We start from the raw sequence: 22,120 nt of genomic DNA on the forward strand, positions 1-22,120 counted from the left end.
CAATGTGAAAAATATGGACCCTTGAAATCTGATAGAAAATGCTGATTGGAAGTAAATGGATAGTTACAACCCAACTTTTTCAACACCTTCCTGGGACACTGAAGAATACCAATCTAACCATTGTAAGTACAAATTCTACTACCATCGTTTCCAAGCATAAACACTTTCTTTCCAGCAAAACAACCTGGGCCTCCCTTTAATCTTTAAAAGCCAAGTCACTGAGATCTATTGTTGGTCAACTTTGAATAGATCACGTGATGCCTTTCACTTTTGGCCCACAGCACAACAGTCTTTTAATTCTTTTATTTGTAATGCATTCTTACCACTGAACTCATAAAGTACGATCTTCACCACCAGTTCACAGTGTCTTCAAGTATTACTGCTTAGAAGTTGCATTGCAGTAAACTTTGCAAACTTACGTTTATAACATTCCCCCAGCACTGTAACCTTGTGTAAAATTTCAAAAAAGCAACAGTGCTTTCGAACTGTATCATCTAAAGTTCTATTGAAGAAACGTAGTATCCCAACTTGGACAAGAAGCATTGTTTCCTCATTGCGTCTGAGCCAAAATTATAGAATTGCCAACCGCCAGTATCTGTGCACACTAAAGGCCTTAGCCCATATCCATCAACACTCAAGCTGCAACATTTCAAGAATGACCCTATCATCACCATTGTTAAGATAGTTAGTGATAGTCAATAAATGTTGCCTTGCAGAATCAGACTCATCCTGATTTGAACCAAAAATAAATCCTCCTGATGAAGTCATACTGGACTCTAAATGTTAACTGTGTTTCCCTCTCCATGAATGCTGTTGAGTTTCTTCAGCAATTTCTTTGTGTTTGTTTCAGATTCCTAGCATCTGCAGTATTTTGCATTTATATATTTTTAAAAATATTTATTGTTTATTTTTCTTTGCTATTAATGATTAACATTTTACCTAACACCAAGAAAGAGAATTGTTCATCCTTTATTGAACGATTGAAATATGCCATATATTTTTGTTATTTTGATAGTAAAAAAAATCTATGATGCATGCTTCAAGAGATGAGAATTCAATTCTTAATTAAATCTTCTTCAATTAATTCTTAATTTGAATTGACCTAGGTTAGATTTATCAGATTTTTTGTTTTAGCTGGAACTTGAACCTTCAGTGTGTGGCTAAAAGTGTAGCTATTGTCCTTCCTTTGGAGTGGCAAATTGTGATGTGATTTTTTTTTATCCTGCATTTAGCATTACATGTCTTGTTCTCAGGTTGGCAAGCTGTGACCCTGCGTGGTACCTCAAAGATCAGCACTTCAGCCCTAACTGTTGAAAAATTACATCATCAATGATTTGGAGTGACGACCAAATTTAATATTTTCAAGTTTGCTGATGACATAAAACTAATTGGAATCATTAGATGTGAGCAAGGTGTAGAGGCTTCAGGCGATTGAAATAGGTTGTAATTAGGCCAGAAGACAGCAGATGTGGAAAATTGGGAAGTTATCCATATTTGTAGGTAAAAACTGAAATTTGGATTTTCTTAAATGATGAGAGACCAGGGAAGTATTCAGTAAGGTTGATGCAGGAAGGATGTTTCCTCTGGGTGGACTGTCTAGAACCAGCAGTCACCGTCTCAGTGAAGTACTAAGAGGATTTTTTTTCACTCTGAGGATGATGAATCTTTTAAAACCTCTACCACAGAGATCTGTGGAGGTGCAATCATTGAGTATATTCAAGGCAGAGATTGATAGGTTTCTAGATATTAAATATTTCAAGGTTTTATATGAATAGAGAATGAAAATGGTGTTGAGATAAGGTGATCAGCCACAATCTGGTTGAATGGCAGAAAAAAAACGCAAGGGGTGTAATGGCCTACTCTTACTCCCATTGCCTATGTTGTTATGGTATTCCAGAACATTTCAACAAGCATCCATATATTTCGTGAACAATTGTGATAGAATATTTCTTCACAAAGCTCAACTAGCCAATGATCCACAACATATCCCAAGATGGTGGATACCCACCATTATTCATCTAATTGTCTATGTTAGTAGCATTTCAATACTTAATTTTCACAAAAATACCAATTACTTAGTATTATTCTAGATTGGTATAAACATGTTCAAGCTGTTATACAGCAGTTCTTTACTTTGTTTTGCATTTTTTGGTCACTTGGTGATGTTTTTAATCACTATTCTTGGATGGATGTATCTTTATAATGCATGATTTATTGAAGTGCAATTGTAAACAAGCGCACTCACAAGTTATTCATTCTATCGACTGCAAGCCAGTATTAATTTTTAATTATGTTTTATTGGTTTCTAGTCCTTTGAGCGTGTTTTGGTGGAGAGCAAGTTGCATGGTCTCTCACCTGCTCTCTCTGAAGCCATCCAGAGCATAACACGTTGGGAACTGATACAGGCTGCTTTGCCACATGTACTCCACTGTACAGCTACACTACTGTCAAACCGGAATAAACTTGGTGAGCCCTTATGCATTCCTCTATGCCTGCTTTTGTTTTTGGAAGGAGGATCGTGCTTGTATATTCCACATAAGGCTACATTTTGGATATTTGTTGCATAGAAAATCAGATTTATTTTTAAAAGTGTGCATCACAAAGTAGCTAGAACTGTAATTTTCTCAAGGGCCGAAATAAAAGGTGCTGGTTAACATTGAATCTTTCTATTAATAAATCCAGGTAGACAATGGTGACAAGGTGGCTCAATGGTTAGCACTGCTGTCTCACAGCGCCAGAGACCCAGGTTTGATTCCAGCCACAGGCAACTATCTACGTGGAATTTGCATGCTCTCCCCATGTCAGCGTGTGGGTTTCCTCCAGATGCTCTGGTTTCCTCCTGCAATTCAAAGGTGTGCAGGCTGGGTAAATTGGCCATGCTAAATTGCCCATAGTGTCCAGGGAGGTGCAGACTAGGTGGATTATCCATGGGAAATTCTGGGTTAAAGGGATTAGGTCGGGGGTGGGTCTGGGTGGGATGGTCTTTGAAAGATTGGTGTGGACTTGATGGGCCGAATGGTCTGCTTCAAAGCTGTAGGGATTCCATGACACTAAGTCCAAAAGTGGTAATTATTAACAAATTATAAAAACGTCTCAAGTTTGTGAAAGCGCAGGTTTTCTGTCGCCAAACAGGAAAGTATGGTGGATAATGTTTTTTTCCGAAAATTTTGACTCGCTTTGTTGGGGATTAGTGACTGATAGTCAGGACGATGGAACAAATAAAATGTGGTCCTAAACTAACTATCCCCAAAATCATAATCTATAAGTTGTAATTGCTGACAAATTATTTTCATTGTTGCTGTTGACTTCTTTTGAGGAGGTAGTATAAAGTTTTAAATAATTTGAGAAAAATGATGCAGTTAGTTGAGTAAATGAGCTTTCAGGTCATTAGATGAGGAGTACCCAAGGCTAAGAAATTAAACATTTGTCACCACATAAGCCCATTTATATAATTCCTTATTCAACAGTTGGAATTTTCTGACCTGAAACTTATTGGAATGATACACAGAGATCATGTTTCCATGTCTAAACTGCAAAATCTGTCATTACACCACATCCAGTCACCGCTAATTAATGGGCATTTTAGTTTTCAAATTTGTTCTTAACCATTGAACGTACATTTTGAAATGGGGATTATATGGCCAGATTTCCATGTGGGAACGGGGAAGTTGGAATTGTGGTGTTTTCTGGTTGCTGAAACGCAAAACGTGCTTCTAAATCTCATTCCCATCATTGTTTTGATTCATCAACATGGACAGAGAATGATTGGGTTTTGTGAGCCATGATACAAGTATGTGGTGAGTATAGGAATGGTGTGACTGTGGAGCCAGGCTGTTTAGGAGGCCTTCCTTTATTCTCAGGGCCAGCAGCTGAGCTCTCAGCATCATTTTTATGTCCCCAAAACCTCAACCCCCACCATTCATCTCATGCCCTCCATGCTCCTCATGTATCCTGTAGAGCCACCTATCCAAAACCCATTATGAAGCACCTCAATGTCTTTTAAAATTGACATTAAAGAAATAAGCTTCTAACAATCTCTGAGATCAGTTATTCAAACACATTTCATATTGGGAAAAAAATACACACTTTTGGAAAGGCCATTTTAAAAATGTACATCTTCTGAAATGGTCGATCTATTCTAAAGATAAAGTAAAGACAAGCAGTCCTTTAATAAACTCATAAAACTGCCAGTCATTTGGTGAACACATGCCCCTGCTAAGTTAGTTTGTTTTTCAGTGTTTGAAACAGAACCATAATGGAACTAGCAGAAGGAACAAATTCTAAGAAATATAAAGAATGGAATCAATAAAACCAGAATACCTTTTTTCCCTATTTCATTCAGCACTCATGCAGGAGTGGATAGCTACTTCCTTTTCTTCTGTGAAATACGCTGAGGAATATTTTTCTATTTAAAAGAACTCTGGGCATTTAAAATCTTGTAGGATTAGACTAGAGATCACAAATAGCGTTTCCTTCAGTGTTGAATGTGTAATAGCACTAGGATATGTTTAAACATATATAGCTTAATTGGGAACAGTACTCCAGTACATCTGAACACTTAAGTAATTCTGGCCAATGAAATGGTCAACTTTTTATTTTACAAAAGATCCTTAGGAAAAGTCATTGTAATTAAAATAGCCCTATGCTGCACTGCTGTACAGCCAACTTGAAGCACTTTCAATTTGAAACTATTAAAAATATTTTACACTTTGTCAGAATACAGCTGAGTCCTCAGCAGGCTATCCATTGGTCATGAACTGTCCAACAAGATGGATTTTATTGTCCTTCCAGAATTGGCATGAAAACAGTAGTGGGGAGAGGGAGTTCAATTTTCCTATCAGCTTCATGATGGCAACCCTGATCTCAGAAGTGTGTATGGTGTGTTATGGACAAGGCCAGACTTCCTCAAAGCATTTCAAGAAAGTAGCCTGGACCCTAACTTTGCTAGTTGTTTTAAACAGGTATAAAGTGGTTATTCCAGGGGAGATGCAACTGGAGCAATCATTTAGTTTTAAGCAAAACAGAATTTATTTGCACAAACAGAAGAGAACAGAATATTGAATAACTGATCCAAAAACCCAATAGATTTCCCCAAATTGGTGATGCTGTTCCAAATTCCTGCAACAATCCCCATAAACACCCCTTGGCAAAAAAGGTAACATCAAACACACGGTCTTACAGGACAGCTATCAGGGAGAGGGAGGATCAGCATGGACCTGCTTCTTTGGGTCTAGCAGCCCCGAACAGCCAGACTGCTAAGACCAAACCAAACCAGATAAAAACTGAGCTGGGAGAACCGGCCACTCCCCTTCATTGTACAAGTGTTTTTTTTTATTTGAAAACCTTTTGCCTAACACAGTATCTGTTAGCTGCAATCAGATTGGCCCTAAAACCCTTCAAAGTTAGACCTCTTGGAACCTCTGCCTTTATGACCACGCTGAAAAAAAAACAAGGACCTTACTATAGGAGTAGCATCATCAGAGGTGTCACAACTTGGAGCCTGTATTAAAGTTCAGGGAGCACAAAGGTGTCACAATCCCCTTATTATCAGGGATCCATAGAAGCAGGAGTTGAGGCTACTACATACAATCGAGGAAGTTCACCTGAGCATGGGGAAGGCAATAGCTAGCAATGGGAGTGTGTGACTGTCAGATTTTGGTTCTGAAGGTGATGAGAAGCAACACTGTCTACAAGAAGGGTAGTGGCTGGAACATTTGAAAAATAAAGGAAAGGCATGATTAGGAAAAATATAGAGACTGTAGCCTCTACATGAGCTGTGTCGTTGAAGGTGGAGCTGCTAGTATTGAAGGATACTGTTAATCTTTAGGCAGGCCATCGCAGAGGTCCGTGCTATTGCTACTGAAGAGTTTACACTGACCTGTCCGAGAGGGTCAAAACTATTCTGGCCATTGATATGATCCTAGCTAATGTTACAACTGTACAAGTCAGATCCCAGGATGAAATATGATTTTAACATTTTTTTATTAACGTGATGGTCTTTCACTAAATTGTAAGCATACAAGACTGCAGCTTTGGTTTTAACAATAAAACAAAAGTTTATTACACAAAAGAAGTAAACATAAAATAAAACAAGCCAAGCTATTTAATTATAAAAACAAAAAGGACTCGAAACACAAGGCAAAACAAAATTCCATCTTCTCCTCAATACTATCACATTTTAGCAGACACTACGTTTTCATCTTTGGTCAGGTCTTCTTGAAATTGAACCCAGAAGCCTTTGAACTAATTTTTTTTTATCATCGACTCTAATAAATGGGCCACTCCAAGAATAAAGGAAAGTGAGATAGACAGTACTGTTCTATTTCACCAATGCAAGCTGCTACAATTGGTGGGAAGCTGTGTGTTTCAGTGCAGACAGAACTTCAGCAGTACAGTGGATCTAACCTTTAGTAACATACCATGTACTAGTTAGAACATACCATGCGCACTCAGTCCTCCTTCGTTCAGGAGCAGCATGCATCCTCTAGCTCCTCAATGTGTCCATTGAAAATTGAAATCCCAGAGGCATGTCTGAAGGGTTAGGGGCTACATTACCTTTGCTGGAGTGAATCTTGTCATTGAGCCTTTTTGGATCCAATTTCTGCACAACACACCCTTTCTGCTGACTGTGATAGCTATGTCCATCCAGACCTGGTTAGATAGGGAGGTCTCCTCATCATGTCAACATTTGGAATGAGAAACTCCTTCCTTTCCCTTTTGGTATTGAACATGACTTTGAAGTCTATGTTCAAAAACGAGGACTGCCTGCCCTGGGTTCTAAATCCTTGTCTCCTCGAAGACATTCTTCAACCTTATAACTGAGGGTAATGCATTGAAATGGCAGTCAGAAAAATAACACCATGATCTGTTTAAATCTTGTACAGTCCCTATTCCTACTCTATGACCACTAACTGGCCTTCAACTCATCTCCAGACCTTTGAAAGTGTGGATGCAGGGACCTCATGAAGTCATGACTATTCCCCTTGTGGCACTGATTTACATTTCCTACCCTGTCCCTGGTAGAAGGAATACCCCCCCCCTCCCTAAATACAGCATTTGTTATTCGTTCCTGAGGCAGGTTACTCAAATCAGGGTAATTCCTGTATTGGGGAGAAAGTGAGCCTTTCCTGAAGAAGGGCTTATGCCCGAAACATTGATTCTCCTGTTCCCTGGATGCTGCCTGACCTGCTGCGCTTTTCCAGCAACACATTTTCAGCTCTGATCTCCAGCATCTGCAGACCTTTTCACTTTGAAGGAATAGGTGTAGGATGATGTCAAGCCTGACTTCCCTGGACAGTGATCAGAGTTGGTCATTGGTCAAATGGTACAGCAGCTCTTGGTAAGGTCTGCCACAGTTTCCTATTGTTTTGTTAAATATGTGATTGACTAGACCTGAACCCTCTAAAGCACCTCCCCTCCACCCACTCAAGGCCCATTGGTGCCAACCCATCCAATCCACAATGACCGTTTCTTTGATATCAACCAACTCTACCATCCCATCCACAACTTGTCCTCTCATTCTGCATGCCTATTCATGCTACCCACCCATTCTAATGAACTTTCACACCCTTGATTCTAGCTCATTCCATTTCCATGTTCATTCACCCAGTAAGCACTCTACATAGAACTGATTCCTTTAGTAACAATAATATGTGAAACTGTTTTTAAAAAATCAATTATTCATGATATTCTTATTTAAAAAACTGATGCATCATCACTATATGAAAATGCCAATTGACCAAGTTTTTGAAGTATCAATATCTAAATATGAACACTTGACATCTCTTTAGTTTATGTACTTGAACATTGAGCCAGTTACAAAACAGACTGCAGAAAACAAACCCTTGTAAAGCTATCAGTCAAGCAATGCTTTCAATTCTGTGCATCTCTTTCAATAAAGTAGCATCTTTATGAATATCTGCTCTCAGACAGATAGTGAAATGTAATTTCAACAAATAAATCTGGAATTAAAAGCTACTCTCAGTAATGGTGGCCATGACGACAACAACAATCAAAGATCAGTAAACCTCATCGGGCTCATTAATGTCCTTTAGGGAAGAAAATCTCAATCCTTATCTAATCTGATTTATATGTGACTGCAGACCACAGCAAAATGGTCGACTCTTGGCTGCCCTGTAATGGCCCAAATAAGCCACTCAGTTCAAGGGTAATTAGGGATGGACAACAAATTCTGGCCATGTCAGCTGCCCATAATGCGTGAAGGAATATAAAAAAGTATTGCATACTCCAATAAGTCATTGCAGAAATGCATTTTCCCTAACATCTTTTTGTAAGATTTGAAATTGAAATCTTATTGGCACAGCCACCTAATCTGAAGACATTTCTTACACTATCATTCTATAAAGATCATCCATAATGCCAAAAACCCCTATCAAATGTCCTCTTGACCACCAAACTTGGAGGTATAGTGGACAGTGAAGAAGGTTATCTAAGATTACAAAGAGATTTTGATCAACTGGGGCAATGGGCTGAGGAGTGGCAGATGGGGTTTAATTTGGATAAATGTGAGGTATTACATTCTGGTAAAACAAACAAAAACAGGGTTTATACAATTAATGGTCGGGCCATGGCTTGTAGGACAGAGAAACCTAGGGTTTCAAGTACATAATTCTTTGAAATTGGCTTCTCAGGTAGATGGGGTTGTTAAGAAGGTATTTAGCATGCTTGCCTTCATTGCTCAGACTTTTGAGTATCGGAGTTGGGATGTCATGTTATGGTCGTACTGGATGTTGACGAGGCCTCTTCTGGAGTACTGTGTGCAGTTCTAGTCATCCTGTTATAGGAAGGATATTATTAAATTGGAGAGGGTTCAGAAAAGATTTATCAGGATATTATTGGGATTGGAGGGTTTGAGATATAAAAATAGATTGGAAAGGCTGTTGGAGGTTGAGGAGTGACATTACTGAAGTTCATAAAATGATGAGGGGCACAGTTAAGGTGAATGACAAAGGTTCAGCTACTGACAGAGCATATCGCAGCACTGAAGAAAGAACTCGAGGACCTTAGACTCATCCAAGAGAACGAGATCTTTCTGGACAGGACCTTCAGCGAGGTTATTACACTGACCATACCAGAAGAGAGCAGAAGAGTGAAGACGATGAGAAAGGCAGAGAGGAGACAGATGCAAGAGACCTTGGGGGAAGTACCTGTCAGGAACAAGTTGAATCTTTTGGAAACAGTAGAGACAGATGACACTGCCAGTCCGCGAGGCAGTCAGATCTGTCAATCAAAAGTTGGCGTGGAGCAGAACCGAGGAGTCAGACATCACACAGAGCCGTGGTGATAGGGGACTCCATAGTGAGAGGAACTGAACGGGGTTTCTGTGGCAACAGGCGGGATTTAAGGATGGTGTGTTGCCTTCCTGGTGCCAGATTAAGGACATCGCAGACAGAGTGTAGGACATCCTCAAGGGCGAAGATGAAGAGCCAGAGGTGGTGGTACATGTCGGCACAAATGATGTTGGGAAGAAGAGAAGGAACATACTACAGCGGGACTTCGGAGAACTAGTAAGAAGGCTGAAAGGCAGGACGTCCAGAGTGGTTATCTCTGGTTTGCTTCCAGTTCCTCGGGCTGGAGAGGCCAGGAACAGGGAGATAATGGACTTGAACGTGTGGCTGGGGAACTGGTGCAGGAAGCAAGGATTGAAATTCTTGGATCACTGGGGTATGTTTTGTGGTAAGCATAAATTATACAAAAGAGACAGTTTGCACCTTAAAAGGTTGGGGACCAGCATTCTGGCAGGCAGGTTTGCTACTGCAACACAGCTACGTTTAAACTAAATAGCGGGGGGGGGAGGGGACAAACTGGAATTTCAAGAAGGAAATTGAAGGGACAGTTAGAACAAGGGAAGTCAAGAAAGACAACGGTATCAATGAAGCAAAAAACTCAAAAAGGGATCATGCCGTAAGGTTGAGTGAAATAGGGGTTGAGAGGAAGGGTGAGGGCAGTAACAAATTAAAAATACTATATATGAATGCACGAAGTATTAGAAATAAGATGGATGAGCTTGCGGCTCTTTTGGAAATTGGCAGCTACGATATTGTGGGGATAACAGAGATGTGGCTTCAAGTGGACAGGGCCTGGGAAATGAATATTCAAGGCTATACGTGCTATCGTAAGGACAGACTGATGGGCAGAGGGGGTGGGGTGGCCCAGCCCTGTTGGTAAAGGATGATATTCAGTCCCTTGCACGGGGGGACCCCAAACAGTAGTATGGATGTAGGGTGTAAGTTGAATAAGGAGCTGAAATTGGCCTGTCGCAAAGATGTTACTACAGTTGTTATGGGGGATTTCAACATGCAGGTAGACTGGGAGAATCAGGATAGTATTGGATCTCAAGAAAGAGACTTTGTGGAGTGACTCCGAGATGGATTCTTAGAACAGCTGGTGCTGGACCCTACCAGGAAGAAGGCAATTCTGGATCTGGTATTGTGCAACGAACCAGAATTGATCAGGGACCTCGAAGTGAAGGAGCCATTGGGAGGTAGTGACCATAATACAATAAGCTTTAATCTGCAATTTGAAAGGGAGAGGGTACAATCGGTAGTGACAATATTTCAGTTCAATAAAGGGTAACTATGGAGCTATGAGGGAGGAGCTGGTCAAAGTTCAATGGTGCAATACCTTAGCAGGGATAACAGTGGAGGAACAATGGCAGATATTTCTGAGTATGATGCAGGATCAGTTCATTCCAAAAAGGACGAAAGATCCTATGAGGAGGTAGGGGTGGCTGTGGCTGATGAGGGAAGTTAAGAAACATATAAATTCAAAAGAGATAAAGTATAACATAGCAAAGATGAGTGGGAAAACAGAGGACTGGGAAGCTTTTAAAGAATAACAGAGGATTACTAAGAAGGAAATACGCAGAGAAAAAATGAGGTACGAAGGTAAACTGGCCAAAAATATAAAGGAGGATAGTAAAAGCTTTTTTAGGTATGTGAAAGGGAAAAAAATGGTTAAGACTAAAATTGGCCCTTGAAGACAGAAACAGGGGAATATATTACAGGGAACAAAGAAATGGCAAAAGAGTTGAATTGGTACTTCAGCTCTGTGTTCACTGGGGAAGACACAAGCAATCTCCCTGAGGTAACAGTGGCTGAAGGACATGAACTGAAGGGAATTTATATTTGCCAGGAATTGGTGTTGGAGAGACTGTTAGGTCTGAAGATTGATAAGTCCCCAGGGCCTGATGAGCTGCATCCCAGGGTACTGAAGGAGGTGGCTCTAGAAATCATGGATGCGTTGGTGATTATTTTCCAGAGTTCGATAGATTCAGGATCAGTTCCTGCGGATTGGAGGGTGGCTAATGTTGTACCACTTTTAAAGAAAGGAGTGAGAGAGAAAGCAGGAAATTATAGACCAGTTAGTCTGACCTCAGTGGTGGGAAAGATGCTGGAGTCTATTATAAAAGATGAAATTACGACACATCTGGATAGCAGTAACAGGATAGGTCAGAGTCAGCATGCATTTATGAAGGGGAAATCATGCTTGACTAATCTTCTGGAATTATTTGAGGATGTAACTCTGAAGATGGACGAGGGAGATCCAGTGGATGTAGTGTACCTGGCCTTTCAGAAAGCTTTTGATAAAGTCCCACATAGGCGGTTAGTGAGCAAAATTAGGGCGCATGGTATTGGGGGCAAAGTACTGACTTGGATTGAAAATTAGTTGGCTGACAGGAAACAAAGATTTGTGATAAATGGATCCCTTTCGGAATGGCAGGCGGTGACCAGTGGGGTACCGCAGGGATCAGTGCTGGGACCGCAGCTTTTTACAATATATGTTAATGATATAGAAGATGGTATTAATAGCAACATTAGCAAACTTGCTGATGATACAAAGCTGGGTGGCAGGGTGAAATGTGAGGAGGATATTAGGAGATTACAGGGTGACCTGGACAGGTTAGGTGAGTGGACAGATGCATGGCAGATGCAGTTTAATGTGGATAAATGTATGGTTATCCACTTTGGTGGCAAGAACAGGAAGGCAGATTACTACCTAAATGGAGTCAAGTTAGGTAAAAGGGCAGTACAAAGAGATCTGGGTTTTCTTGTACACCAGTCAATGAAGGTAAGCATGCAGGTATAGCAGGTAGTGAAGAAGGCTAATAGCATGCTGGCCTTCATAACAAGAGGGATCGAGTATAGAAGCAAAGAGGTTCTTCTGCAGCTGTACAGGTGAGACCGCACCTGGAATATTGTGTGCAGTTCTGGGTCTCCAAATTTGAGGAAAGACATTCTGGCTACTGAGGGAGTGCAGCGTAGGTTCACGAGGTCAATTCCTGGAATGCCGGGACTATCTTATGTTGAAAGATTGGAGCGACTGGGCTTGTATACCCTTGAGTTTAGAAGACTGAGAGGGGATCTGATTGAGACGTATAAGATTATTAAAGGATTGGACACTCTGGAGGCAGGAAACATGTTTCCGCTGATGGGTGAGTCCTGAACCAGAGGACACAGCTTAAAAATAAGGAGTAGGCCATTTAGGACAGAGATGAGGAGAAACTTCTTCACCCAGAGAGTGGTGGCTGTGTGGAATGCTCTGCCCCAGAGGGCAGTGGAGGCCCAGTCACTGGATTCGTTTAAGAAAGAGTTGGATAGAGCTCTCAAGGATAGTGGAATCAAGGGTTATGGAGATAAGGCAGGAACGGGATACTGATTGAGGATGATCAGCCATGATCATAATGAATGCAGGCTCGAAGGGCAGAATGGCCTACTCCTGCACCTATTGTCTATTGTCCTTTCCCTTGGGTGGATATGGAGGGTTCAAAACTAGGGGACATATTTTTGATTTAAAAAAACATGAGGACAACTTTTTTATACAGAGTGGCTCGTGTGTGGAATGAACTGCCAGAGAAAGTGGTGGATGCAGATACAGTTACAATATTTAATAGACATTTGGAGAAGTTCATGAATAAGAAAGATTTGAAGGGATATGGGTCAAATACAGGCATGTGTGACTCATTTAGTTTGGGAACATGGTCGGTGTGGATTGGTTGGCTTAAAGGATCTGTCTCTATGCTGTATAACTCTTTGACTGTCTGCCCAGTGGAAATGTATGCATTCTCAAGCCTTACCTTCACAATAGCATGTTCATTCGTGTTATCATCCTGACAGTCAGATTGGCCAATGGGCTGAGGAGTGGCAGTTGAAGTTTAATTTAGATAAATATGAGGTGCTGCATTTTGGGAAAGCAAATCTTAGCAGGAGTTATACACTTAATGGTAAGGTCCGAGGGAGTGTTATTGAACAAAGAGACCTTGGAGTGCAGGTTCATAGTTTCTTGAAAGTAGAGTCACAGGTGGGTAGGATAGTGAAGAAAGTGTTTGGTATGCTTTTCTTTATTGGTCAGAGAACTGGGTATAGGAGTTGGGAGATCATGTTGCAGCTGTACAGGATGTTGGTTGGGCCACTTTTGGAATATTGCATGCAATTTTGGTCTCCTTCCTATCAGAAGGATGTTGTAAAACTTGAAAGGGTTCAGAAAAGATTTACAAGGATTTTGCTAGAGTTGGAGGATTTGAGCTATAGGGAGAGGTTGAATAGGCGAGGGCTGTTTTTCCTGGAGCATCGAAGGTTGAGGGGTGACCTCATAGAAGTTTATAAAATCATGAGGGGCATGGATAGAATAAATAGACAAGGTCTTTTCCCTGGAGTGGGAGAGTCCAGCACTAGAGGGCATAGGTTTAGTGTGAGAGGGGAAAGATATTAAATGAACCTAAGGGGCAAGTTTTTCACGCAGAAGGTGGTGCATGTATGGAATGAGCTGACAGAGGAAATGGTGGAGGCTGGTACAATTGCATTATTTAAAAGGCATCTGGATAGGTATATGAATAGGAAGGGTTTAGAGAGATATGGGCCAAGTGCTGGCATATGGGACTAGATTAGTTTGGGATATCTGGTTGGCAAGGACAAGTTGGACGAAGGGCTGTTTCTGTGCTGTACACCTCTATGACTCTATGACGCTATAAATACAAACACTCAACTTGGCAAAAGGGGTGCATATGAGGCAATTTTACAAGTGTGTTGGAATAAATTATGTTGGATATATAGCAGGAGGTGATGGCCAGGTGGTATTATCTCTAGACTAAAAATTCAGAAAACTTGGAAGTCTGGGTTTGAATCCTACTATGATACATGGTGGAATTTGAATTTAATATTTAAAAAATGGAATGGGAAGTCTAATGATGACCATGGAAACATTGTTGATTGACAAGGAAACTGCCATCCTTACTTGGTCTGGCCTACATATGACTCCAGACCCATGCTCAATTGCCTTCTGACAAATGGGGCTGGGCAATAAATGCTGTAAGGGATTAAGTGATGCCTGCGTTCCATGCGTGAATAAAAAAAGAATGGTCCACTCTTCAGTTTCATTGCTGACATCACAGGTTAAAGAGAGCTTCAAATCCATGAGTAAACATTGCTATTAATTACTCAATTTCCCTCATAGTAGTTACATGTTCTATCCAATTACAGAGGTTTTAAACTTTTGATAAATATGCTGTGCCTTTTTTCCAAAAAGAGTGCATCAATTTATTTCATCTACTGGCTGCCTCTATTCTTGGTGTGCTGCATTGAGATCACAGCACTCAGAGGTTGATATCATTGTATAAGGCACAGGATGTGCCTAAGGCTAGACTTAAGTATGGAAATAGGTGTTTTTCTCTTTTTTTCAGTCCTCATTCACTACATTTCCAAAAAATACAGTATTCTATTACTGTGATTCATGTGTCTCTGTTACTTTCTATATTTCTTAGTGCTCACTAAATGTTTCTCCACAAAAATAATATAGTAATCATGTTCTGTTTTTGTTGGCATAACCTGCTTTCAGAACATAGCTTGACTCTGTTCATAAACATTGCAGTAACAATGGGTTCGGCATTGAACTTGGACAGAGTAAGGGCTTTATGGAAGGGAGGGAGGACAAATCTGAACCAAACTATCTGGGCTTATCTTGTTCATCTGCTCCAAGTTATTGAATATCATAGAATCCCTAAGCAGGCCATTTGGCCCATCGAGTCCACATGGAGTCTCCGAAGAGCATCCCACCCTAGACCCACCCACCTATCCTGTATTTCCCATGGCCAATCTACCTAGTCTGCACATCTTTGGATTGTGGAAGGAAACCGTAGCATCCGGAAGAAACCCTCGCAGACACGAGGGGAATGTGCAAACTCCACACAGACAGTCGTGCAAGGGTGGGATCGAACCCAGGTTCCAGGTGCTGTGAGGTAACACTGCTAACCACTGAGCCAATTTGTACAGAATCAATCATTCACTTTCTCACATTCCAAAGTGTTTTAAAGCTTATTGATTATTTTTAATGTGTTGTGCTGTAGGGATTTGTTGGAGACAACTTGCTTGTACCCAGCTTCCAGAAGCAAGTATTAAGTAAATGGCCTGTTTTATGGATGATTATCTTTGAGGAGATAAAATTGACTGGTGCACAGGGAGAATTTATCTGCTCTTCAAATAGCGCCATGGGATATGTTATACCTAAATGATAAGGCACACACAGCTTGAGTTTAATGTTTGATCTGAAAGATGATACTTTTCACAAGACAGTAGTAAAATGTTAAAAAGTGTTATATATTCAAATGTTGGGAGTGGTATTGAAAACTAAAAATGGAGCTGTACTAACAAATTAAGACAAATGCCTAAATTAAGATGGAATAGAATTTTATACACAAAAGTTAGAATGTCTTCAATAAACTTAAATAGCTGAGCATTTTCCTAAAACGTGACATCAATTAGGCACAAAGAATCTGTATTGATTTTACACACACTATATGTCTGTTGGTCACTCAAAACCTTAAATGCTAATATCAGATCAGATAGTGACATGGGAGCAAATCCAAAGCAAGGACAGTGTAAAGAACTTATTTAAGGCCCTGAGATGCTACAGGAGTGCTTCCAGTAATGTATCCAGTAATGGAAACCTGGCAGAATTGGACCTTATTTCAGAAGCAGACAGAAAGAAAATACATGTTGTGACTAAGAACAGCAAATGGAGTGCTCAGGAGTTGTGATGTCACTATTTGCAAGCTTACACTTGCAGCTCAAAAGTTTGTCGGCATCCTTTGTACAAATTTCAGGTTAGTGGAGCTAACACAATGCTTCAAAAACCTCTGAAGTACTTCATGAAGCCCATTGTCTTGGTGCGCCATATATTTAGTTTTTAATTACTTTCTTTAATGTTTATCATCGGATAAATTTGATTTCTGTTCACAGTTTCTGTATGGCACAGGCTGAAAGTAAGTTCTTAGAGTTTGTCAGAAAAGGAAACATGGTTTAATTGTTCTCATCAATATTGAAACATCTTATATAAGTGACAGAAAAATGGCATCTGATCTATTTTACTAAAATAATACCCTTTATTATGAACAGGAAGTGATGCACTGTACACACTTAACTTGCAACAAATGGAAAATATTGGATCATATAAAGAGTGAATTGTGGTTTTATTCATTCCTTCTCACATGTTCTATGGCACAGTGGTTAGCACTGCTGCTTCACAGCACCAGAAACCTGGGTTCAATTCCCAACTCAGGCAACTGTCTGTGTGGAGTTTGCACATTCTCCCCGTGTCTGCGTGGGTTTCCTCCCACAGTCCAAAAATGTGCAGGTTAGGTGAATTGGCCATACTAAATTGCCCGTAGTGTTAGGTGTAGGGGAATGAGCCTGGGTGGGTTGCGCTTCGGCAGGTCGGTATGGACTTGTTGGGTTGAAGGGCTTGTTTCCACACTGTAAGTAATCTAATCTTAATTTCCTTTGTAATATCTTCCAGTTCTAAACATGGGCTCAAAATGAAAATATTAAATTTTCACAATGTTTTCTGACTTACTTTGTGTTTTTCAAATAATTTCTGTTTTGCTTTGTGGCATGTTTTTAGAGGTCAAAACAATCCTGGAAAATTCACAGCACCCTGGTGCTGTGAGGCAGCAGTGCTAACCACTGAGCCACCATGTTTGACTCTGAACTGCCCTTTGGGAAATTAGGGATGGACAAGAAATGCTGGCTGAACCAGCAATGCCCCCATCCTGTGAATATTAAAAAAAGGATAACGGAGGCACAAGGAACTATCTTGTTTTGAGATTTTGCAATGTACCATTATATTCTGTAGAATATTAATTGATTCACAACCCAAGGGGCAGCACAGTGGCTCAGTGGTTAGGAATGCAACCTCACAGCACCAGGGCCCCGGGTTCAATTCCACCCTTGAGCACCAGTCTGCGTGGAGTTTGCACATTCTCCCTGTGTTTATGTGGGTTTCCTCCCACATGTCCAAAAATGTGCAGGTTAGGTGCATTAGCCATGGAAATGCAAGGTTACAGGGATGGGGTGGGATGCTCTTTGGCGGGTCGGTGTGGACCCAATGGGCCAAATGACTTGTTTCCACACCGTCGGAGTTCAATGATGACATGGATTGTATATTCAGTTTACTTATCGAAACCCATGCTGGGAAGGGAGGGGGTGGGATCTATGGGTAGATATGGGTATTGAAATGTTCTAATAACCCAGAGTAATATTTATTAGTGGTTTCCTCTTTGACTTCTGTGTTTCCCTATCCAGATATTGTGTAATTAAAGATACACACCACTTGTAGGAGAGATTGGTGGGTGCATTGCATGTGGCTAAACTAAGGCAAGATTGTCAATAACAAACCACAAGGAAATAATAATTTATTTTAGTAATTTCTTTTTAGTTCCTTCCCACCTGTGTTCAACTTGGCTGCAGGAAATGTGCATTATGTAAATCTGCTTTAAGAAAGTGAGCCCTTCAACTGCTGTAGTACAATTATATTCTATTTATTGATCCTTAATGTCCTCCCAGATCATCAGGAAACCTTTGCTCTAAAATATTCATTCCGAGCTGTTAACAGAAATTGTTTTGTGTAATACCCCAGGCCATCAAGATAAACTTGGTGTTGCAGAGACAAAACTTCTCCACACACTGCATTGGATGCTCCTGGATGCTCCTTTTGAATGCAGCAATGAGACTGCAACTGCCTTTGGGACTTCACGAGGAGGAGGGTCCAGCTGGTCTGGAAGCAGCAGCGCTTTTGTTCACCAAGTGGAGAATCGTGGGTCTCCAGGCCAGCCTGGACAAGGAAGTGTCACAGAGGAGGAGGAGCATACAAGACCCAAGCTATTCACAAACTCGATGGCCACTGTCGAATTGTTCGTCTTCTTGTTTGCACCTCTTGTCAATAGAATTAAGGTTTGTTTGGATAATAAATACTTTTCATAAAATTATTGAAACTCAGTACCACTTGTTATTTAAAAATCATTTTTTAATATTCATTTGTGGCAAGTGGGTGTTGCTGTCTGTGGCCCATCCCTCATTGCCTTTAAGAAGGTAAGCTGCCTCGTTGAACCACTGCAGTCCACCTTTAGTGGGTTGACCCACAAAGCTATGAGGAAGGGAATCCAGGATTTTGACCCAGTGACAGTGAAGGAATGGCGATATATTTCCAAGTTAGCATGGTGAGTGTTTTGGAGGGGAACTTGAAGGTGGTGGTGTTCCCATGTATTTGCTCCCCTTATCCCTGTGGGTGGAAGTGGTTGTGGGTTTGGGAGGTGATTCTGAGGATCTTTGGTGAATTTCTGCTGTGCATCTTATGGATAGTACACACTGTTGCTATTAAACATCAGTGTTGGAAGGGGTCGATGCTTGTGGATGTGATGCCAATCAAGTGAGCTGCTATGTGTTCTGGATGTTGTCAAGCTTCCTGAGTATTGTTGGAGCTGCACTTATCTGGAAAAGCAATCTGAAAATCATATTTCAGTAAGCTAATTATTCTGAGTGTTGCTCCATTGCTGAGTTGAGATAGCAACTTATTTAATGGTGTCAGTGCAATCTGACTCCAGTCTGTGTTTTAGTCTTCCAATATTGTTGTGCTGAACCTTAATAAATAACGGTTAGGCTTCAGCTGGAGAACTGCACCTAATTCTGGGCAGCACACTCTCACAAGATTGGCAAAGCCGGCGTAGAAGAAATTCAACAAAATAAACCAGACGTGGAGAGACTAGAGAAACTGATGTTGCTATCCTGAAAGTAGAAGAAGATAAGAGGAGATGCAATAGCACTTCCAAGTTTTGAATAGGGTTGATAAATTTAAAAATGAGAAATAATTTCCATTTGAAAGATCAGATGGTGACCAAAGGAAACAGGTATATGGCAACTAGTAAGAGAAACCGAGGAGAGTTGGGGTGTCATTACCCAATGAGTTAAGGACTGAAATATGTTGCCACAAGGGTTTTGCAGTAGATTGAATAAGAATCTTCAAAATGATTTGGGTACAGACAACAGTCTATGGGAAAAACAAAGGGAGTAGAATGAGTTGCAAAGTTTTTTCAAGGAGCTGGCATAGACATGCTGGGCAAAGTTAAGAGTCAAGAGAGTGGTGCTAGAAAAGCACAGCAGGTATCCAAGGGGCAGGAAAATCGATGTTTCGGGCAAAAGCCCTTCATCAAGTGCCCTTCTCCTATGTTTTATGATTCTATAATTTAACAATTGCCATCCTGTAGATATTGCATTAGACCAGGGGTGGGGAACCTGCGGCCTTAAGGCTGCATGCGGCCTTCTAGGCCATTGTCTATGGCCTTTTGAATGAATCCAAATTTTGCAGAACAAATCTTTTATTTTTTATTAATATGTTCTTTTGTGTCCTTTGCTATTTTTATTTTAATCTTAAAATGAATGTATTTAAAATACCAGAGAATAAAAGAAAATTCAATGAAATAATCCTCACAGACTGACTGCCACAATTAAAAAATTAGTAAGTCAAAAAGGCTATTTCGACACTTGCTATGCTCATGATTTAATTATAAAGTGATTCTAGATAGATTTTTACAAAATAATGTGAATTTTGAAGAATATATGATTGAAGTTTTTTGGATGCGGCCTTATTAGATTACAACTAACATAATGCAGCCTTCCAACATGAAAAGGTTCCCCACCTATGTATTAGACCATATATTAGACTCCATCATTTGGATTTAGAAATCCTTTATAAAGACGTTTGCATCAAATTTCCAGCAGCACTTGCAGAAATTTAGCATAAATTTTGTTGCCCAGCTGCAGTTGACTAAATGCTGTTCAAAATCATTGTAGTGGACATTATATTTTCCCTGCAGTTGCAGAGAAAGAATGGATTCTTTATAAAAACATGGGTAGTACAAATTCAGCTTATCTTGTAAAAAACAACAAACTGGATTCTTTGATTCGTGCCAATTAAGGAGTAAACTCATTTTTGTAAGCAGTCTAATCTGGTTTGGCAATGTGGGGCACCAATGTAAACAAACAGTCACAACCTTTGTGAGGAGGCTTGAGAATAGCATTGAGCTAATTTTAGGAAAACTGGAGCATTATGCAGCCAATTCATAAAGAGATTCCAAAACTATAACAGTTTTCCAACAAATTTGTGCTGCCGTAGCAACTCAGAATGAATTGTGTGATGATGCTATTGGTGGTGGCATTGTGGTAATATCACTGGGTTAATAATCCAAAGCCCCAGGCTAATCTTACAGGAAAATGCATTCAAATTCCACCATGGCTGCCTTAGAGGTGCAGGTTGAAAAATAGCAAAGTTTGAATTCAGTAAAAATCTGTAATAAAAAGCTCACTGAAAGGTAGCCATGTAACCTTTGTCAATTGTCGTAAAAACTCATCTAATACACTAACGTCATTTAGGGAAGGAAATCTGCCATTCTTACCTGGTCTGGCTGACATGTGACTCCAGCCCCACAACAATGTAGTTAACTCTTAACTGCCCCTGGGCAATAAATACTTACTAGTCAGTGACGCTGATGTTGCATGAACAGTTTTTTCAAAAAAATAGATGAACAGGGGTTAAATACTTTACGATTAGGTCCATTCTCTCCTATTATAAGACCATAAGACATAGGAGTGGAAGCAAGGCCATTCGGCCCATCGAGTCCACTCTGCCATTTAATCATGGCTGATGAGCGTTTCAATTCCACTTACCCACACTCTCCCCATAGCCCTTGATCCCTTGCGAGATCAAGAATTTATGAATCTCTGCCTTGAAGACACCCAATGTCCTGGCTTCCACTGCAGTCCATGGCAATGAATTCCACAGACCCACCACTCTCTGGATGAAGAAATGTTTCCTCATTTCTGTTCTAAATTGACCCCCTCTACTTTTAAGTCTGTGCCCACAGGTCCTAGTCTCCCTGCCAAGGGAAGCAACTTCCCAGCATCCCCCCTTTCTAAGCCATGCATTATCTTGTAAGTTTCTAATAGATCTCCCCTCAACCTTCTAAACTCTAATGAATATACTCCCAGGATCCTCAGCCAATCATTATATGTTAGGCTTACCATTCCAGGGATCATCTGTGTGAATCTCCGCTGGACACCCTCCAGTGCCAGTATGTCCTTCCTTTGGTGTGGGGCCCAAAATTGGACAAAGTATTCTAAATGGGACCTAACTAGAGTTTTATAAAGTTTCAGAAGCACATTGCTGCTTTTATATTCAAAACCTCTTGAGATAAATCTCAACATTACATTTGCTTTCTTAATCACGGACTCAACCTACAAATCAACTATTGAGCTCTGAATGCACACTTCAGTGCTACTCTTACACTAAAGGAAAAATTAACAGAGCACACTGAATCCCTGAGTGCAAAAGAAGATGATTCAGTCCATCGGCTCTGCACCAATCCTTCAAAGGGCATCCCACCACAGATCCACCCGCCTACTCTAGCCCTGTAACCTTGCATTTCCCAGGGCCAATTCACCTAACGTATATGTTCCTGAACAACATAGGCAATTTAGCGTGGCCAATTCACTTAACCTGCATATCTTTGGACTGTTGGAAGAGATCAGAGGACCCGGAGGAAACCCATGTAAATGCAGGGAGAATGTGCAAACTCCACACAGACAGTCACACAGACAGTCACCCAAGACTCGAATTGAACCCTGATGCTGTGAGGTAGCAGTGCTAACTACTGAGTCACCGTGCCACCCAATATGTGAAAATTGAAACAGATGTAATCCTCAAAGAGGAATCATTGATTGTTATCTTGTAAATGGCACAATACTCAGTTGATTTTATTCAGCTATGCATAAGTTAT

General features: G+C 40.6%; 1 protein-coding gene across 7 annotated transcripts in view; it reads left to right on the top strand.

The window, feature by feature from the left end:
- unc80 (unc-80 homolog (C. elegans)) overlaps positions 1 to 22,120 on the top strand; it is a 338,459-nt gene that overhangs the window by 17,405 nt on the left and 298,934 nt on the right. For all 7 annotated transcript variants that reach the window (XM_087988742.1, XM_087988738.1, XM_087988739.1 and 4 more), the window contains 2 exons: positions 2,310 to 2,466; positions 17,929 to 18,242. In XM_087988742.1, coding sequence (XP_087844868.1) covers positions 17,985 to 18,242 — 258 coding nt within the window. In that variant the 5' untranslated portion in view covers positions 2,310 to 2,466; positions 17,929 to 17,984. The remainder of the gene's footprint in view (positions 1 to 2,309; positions 2,467 to 17,928; positions 18,243 to 22,120) is intronic.

Source organism: Chiloscyllium plagiosum, unplaced genomic scaffold, assembly GCF_037043375.1.
Source record: "Chiloscyllium plagiosum isolate Xiang-an unplaced genomic scaffold, Cpla_swu_hap1 HiC_scaffold_7, whole genome shotgun sequence".
In the NCBI taxonomy this organism is placed as follows: domain Eukaryota; kingdom Metazoa; phylum Chordata; class Chondrichthyes; order Orectolobiformes; family Hemiscylliidae; genus Chiloscyllium; species Chiloscyllium plagiosum.